Raw genomic sequence first — 4,981 nt, 5'->3', positions numbered from 1 at the left:
TGCCCTTTTGGTACGTTGCTCTACCATCTTCAATAGTTGAGAAGGAGCATACATCAGTCACTACTCTACAAGCATTGTTCTCATCAATCCTGAACATAGTAGCAGTGCAAAAATTAACATCAATTCTTCACATGAATCCTCACTTCTAATCCATTTGACTCATTTGTTACGATTCCCATTGAATCAGTACAAAATCAGTCAACTATCTTCTGATACAAAATCAGTCCATGTATGCCCTACTTCCAATCCCATACAAAATCAATCCATGTATCCGACAACACGCGTGTTTTACAACTAATTTCTACAATACAACTAATCTACAAGAAGCATATGAGGAACAATGAGCAGTAACAGGGAAGGGATGAGCTAGGGTTTCGGTCTTACCCTTCAGGGATCTCCATTGGATGCATCTGAGGACACTGGGCTCAAGGGGCCACTCAGGGATGCCAGGATGATGGAGGGGTGGCGGCGCAAGACCTGGGAGGGGCGGCACAAGACCTGGGAGAGAAGGGGCGGTGGCGGTGGGAGAGAAGGGGTGGGTGATGGCAGTGGGAGAGAAGGGGAGGGGCGGTGGCGCAGGACCTAGGAGGGGTGGCGCAGGACCTGGGAGAGAAGGGGCGGCAGCTGTGGAAGAGAAGGGGCGACGCACGGGAGCTGGGAGGGATGGGCCTGTGCAAGATGCAGTTGGATAAGGTTTGCCTGGGACTTGTCCTCCAGCCAAGGGTAGAAAGGTCATTCCATGTTCACGTGATGTGCTGAAAAGGGTCCAAAAATGAGTTTTCGGTGAAAAAATGCAATGGAGTGCGACTTTCAGTTAACGTGTGCACCTTTTAGTGGTATTTTACGGGGCCGATGTCTTTCAGTGGTATTTTACGGAAGTCACGATCTTTCTATGCTACATAATCAATTTTTCCGAAAGGAAAACCCAGAGGGGGTAGCCAAGTCTTCCTTCCTTTCGCAGAAGAGAAGAAAAACAAACCTCCGAGATGGATCAAAGGAAAGCCCGTCGCCAACACCATTGTCGCCATCATCCGCATCACCAACTGGGAGGGAAAAGCATCCTAATTGTCAACGCACCGCCACCCAAGTACATCCAAGCCTCCATGGAGCACTGCTGAAGAAGGTAGCCCCGGACTCGCTGACCAACACCGACGTCACTCCAGAGGATCAAAAGCACTAGCACACATCGAACTGATACCACCCGGACTTATTTAGAACCCTAGATCCTACTCTACACCTAAACTATACAGCCCTCTGGCCGATTCGGCTTCCCCTCCCTCTCCGGCGGCGACGAGATCGCCGGAGAGGAGGGAGGCGGGTGAATCGAAGCTGGAGACAAGAAAATTGCCTGCCGCCTCTGCTCTTACTGTAGCAAAAAGGATGGAAGGGAAGGGTCGAGGGAGTCACCATGAGAAGATAAAGAGTTGTACGTGTTCGTGGAAAAATTCAGTTTGACCTGAACTCTTAGTTGCCGCCCAACAACTAGGTGCAGATCGTCTTCCTCATTCTTTGAGGATCAAAGTCACAGCACTACGGTGTTCTGCCTTTAATTACTTTCTACCCATAAAGATCTCTGGTTGCATTGCTCCAACACTAATCTCACCCATCTGTGCTAGATTCGGTGGCCAAGATGAGATCCCAGTGCAATAACTTTATTGTGCAAAGTCATATAATTTGCTTGCACTGCCGTCATAAAAATCAGAGCGAGCAAAGACGAAATTTTAGAGTGCTTATCGAAGAGAACTATGGTCTATAGTACTCACAAATTAAGTACATGCAATACACATCAAATATATAGTTTATTTTGGATCTGATTTGCTGAGTGCTAACACAAAGCCATGTCAAGTTGTCAACAATAATCATTCTCGTTGTAAGCAAATTTGATTTGCTGACTGACGACACAACACCAGCCATCTCATGCATCGATCACACTCGGCCGGTGCAAAGTCAGATAACTTGCTTGCATTGCCGTCTTCAAAAAGAGAACTGCTCCGGTACTCCCTTCTCAAAAAAATAGCACGAATCATAAAGCACCTTAATTAATTAACTTATTGGTTTTGGTTTTTGACACATCAATGCGCTGTCTGCTCCAGCCCATCCTGGCCCAGCCCAATCCCTCCCTTTCCTTCCCGTCTTGCGGCGCTTTCCTCTGGCCACGGCGGCGCCTTTTGCCGGCACAGCACAGAGATGCAAGTAGCTGGCAGAGCGAATTTCACTAACGCAGATCGCAATATCCAGCTACTAGTCCTAGAAGCACAAACACTCTTTGATTGATTGTTTAGGTCTTAGGATCGACTGCGGCGGCGGCGGCGGCGGATTGGATTGGAAGCAAGATGATGCCTCTCGCATTTCATCACAGCTGCGCTGTTGGTGGGGTTTTTCTAGTACTAGCGACAATCAATCAAAAAGGTCACCATTTTTGGAGCCACGTTGCACATTTAGCAGTAGAAATAATCAATCAAAAAAGAAAAATACATTGAACCAGCGGGTAAACAAAGTCTCCAAATCGAAGGCAACATGTGAATCGATGTATGCATTTGTCCATCAATGGGCATCGGCAGCCGGAAGTGTCGAGCTGTCATCGAATCATCCTCCCAGGAAAACGGGGTTCCAACGCTTGGGTTCCAGTTGAACTAGCATTCACCGATCACCAGCCATTTACGCAGCTTGTGCCGCGGTGTCCGGCAACGAAGGGAAGAAAAACATGAAGAATTTGGACCGTAATGGGTTGGGCTGGGCCCCGGATGTATAACAACAAAATAAGTCAATAAATTAATTAAATATGCTTTAGGATTCGTGCTAATTTTTTAGCTTAAAAAAAGAGCGAGTAAGACAAATTAGAGTGTGCTTATCGAAGAGAAATATGGTCCATAGTAAATTACACGCAATACAAAACAGGTACATAGTTCTATTTTGATTTTATTCGTTGAGTGCTGACACACATCAAGCCATGCCAACAATGATCATGATTCTCATTCTAAGCATTTGATTTGCTGACTGCTAGCTGGGCGATGACTACACGCGACACCAGCCATGTCATCGGTCACACTCGGACAGTGCACTTGTTGGCGACTCTGATGAGGAGCTCGACGAGCTCCTCCGTCCCGGACAGCATGGCCATGTGGTCGGCCCCGCCAGCGGCCATCGCCTCCACCTCGACGCCGGGGCTCAGCGCGATCATGCGGCGCTGGAACTCCGCCGGGATGCCCAGGTCGCCCTCCACCACCACGAACACGCGCCTTGTCGACCCGTACCCTGCTTCTGTCAGCAGCTTCTCGTCCTTCATCAGCGCGTCCTCGTCGAACCGGTTCGCCGGCCGGATCAGCGACAAGGCCAACGTCAAGTCCTGCAGTTAAATTAAGAAGCTGCTTCACTAACATCACGGTGATTTAGTTAATAACTTTGTGTTTTCACGTCTGAAGGTAAAATATCTATCATGGTTTTAACCTCTTTCGCAATGAAATTCACTCCTTTTCTTTTAGTAAGCCTTAAGCCTGTTTTTTTTTTCCTTTGGCATGGTCAATAACGCTGAACATTAATGGGGAAGAGAACAAGAAAGGTTGATATCAAGATTGTGTGGCTTTCACAGTCTCACTCACCTCTGCCGGGCATAGTTGATAGAGTCTCTGGGCCACGAACTTTGGCCCGAAGAGAACCGGCCGTCCAGGAATCTCAGGATTCTCCTGGTCTTGCTCTTCGGTGTCTAGGAAGAAATCTGGCTCTGCTGCAACGAACTTGAGATACTGGCGACAGTAGGGTGGAAAACAGAGAAAGAGAGAACTGTAATGATTACATGCAAAATCCACTGCAATATTCCCTCCATTCCAAATTATAAGTGATCATAACTTTTCTAGATATATAATTTTTTAAACATAATTTATATCTAGATGTATGATTGTATGGGTACGATAAAAATTATGTATTTAGAAAAATCAAAACTCCTTCCAATATGAAACGGATGAGTAATAAGGAGTGCAGGGAGAAAAGCAGACCAAACAAAAGGAGGGTAATCGATCAGTAAAACTTAGCGCAATTTTACTTAGGATAAATCAAAATATCTTATATTTTAGGACGGAGGCATCAAACATGGTCATTTCATCGTAGTGCGTGATAAATAATTTATGCAGTCCTCTCTCTATAAAGCGCAACTATATCTTGATTTCTCTTTTCTATAAGCTTTAATATTTCAACTTTTACATGATAACAGATTATGGTATAATGTAATGCATATTTTTTCTAAAAATATTTAGGCGCTTTTAGTGATTCTATCGTACGCCAGCACCTAGGCTAAACCTGCATTAGCTCTGCGCCTCTCTGCCTTGTGGTTTGGCGCGTCTGCCTGCAGGCTGCAGTGGCGGAGCTCAGTGAGAACCAAGCGAACCATGCCCTCTTAGTAAGAAAAATTCTTAGTAAAGTACTTGATTTCACTGTTTTAAGCGTTAAGTAAATGCTAATCTGGCACCCTGTCTTGCATTTGATGTCATCCTGTTCCTGTCCAAGCTAAGCTCCGACACCGCTCTATCTCGTCTATTCTGCAGCTGCGGTTGGCAAACCCGCCGTAGGTGCTCGTGCGCGTACGGCGCACCTTGAGCTGTCGAGGTCACAGTAGGGTCAGGACTCAGACCCGATCGGCGGTCGTGATAACGCCACGCATCCACTATGCGCTTGTATACAGGAGACTATAGGCACCCGCCGATGTACGCAGGCTTAGGCTCCGGCCGTCTGGACGCCACGTTGTGCACGTAGGGAAAGCCTGCAGAGGTAGCTTCTATTTACGCACGAGCACATGCATGCTTCTATTACCTGTCCGATCCAAAATTACAACACACTTTACTTGCTACTGCTAGCTAGTTGCTTTATTACCGTCGTGTCAACTCTCTCAGTGTACTGTGCTGCACTGCTGCTGTACTGTAGTATCATCTATGATATGATTGAGGGGCGTTTGGTTCCTTGCTTATTTTTAGCACGTGTCACATTTTAT

General features: G+C 46.6%; 1 protein-coding gene across 1 annotated transcript in view; it reads right to left on the bottom strand.

The window, feature by feature from the left end:
• Positions 1-2,832: 2,832 nt before the first annotated feature.
• Positions 2,833-4,981, bottom strand: part of LOC101755519 (probable esterase PIR7A) — an 8,197-nt gene continuing 6,048 nt past the window's right edge. Inside the window, exons 2-3 of the mRNA XM_004962231.3 lie at positions 3,600-3,743; positions 2,833-3,346 (exon numbers count right to left, since the gene is read on the bottom strand). Coding sequence (XP_004962288.2) covers positions 3,044-3,346; positions 3,600-3,743 — 447 coding nt within the window. The 3' untranslated portion in view covers positions 2,833-3,043. The remainder of the gene's footprint in view (positions 3,347-3,599; positions 3,744-4,981) is intronic.

The sequence above is a fragment of the Setaria italica genome, chromosome III (assembly GCF_000263155.2).
Source record: "Setaria italica strain Yugu1 chromosome III, Setaria_italica_v2.0, whole genome shotgun sequence".
NCBI lineage: Eukaryota > Viridiplantae > Streptophyta > Magnoliopsida > Poales > Poaceae > Setaria > Setaria italica.
Note: the sequence above shows the minus strand (reverse complement) of the source record. Positions and strands in the feature narration are given on the sequence as shown.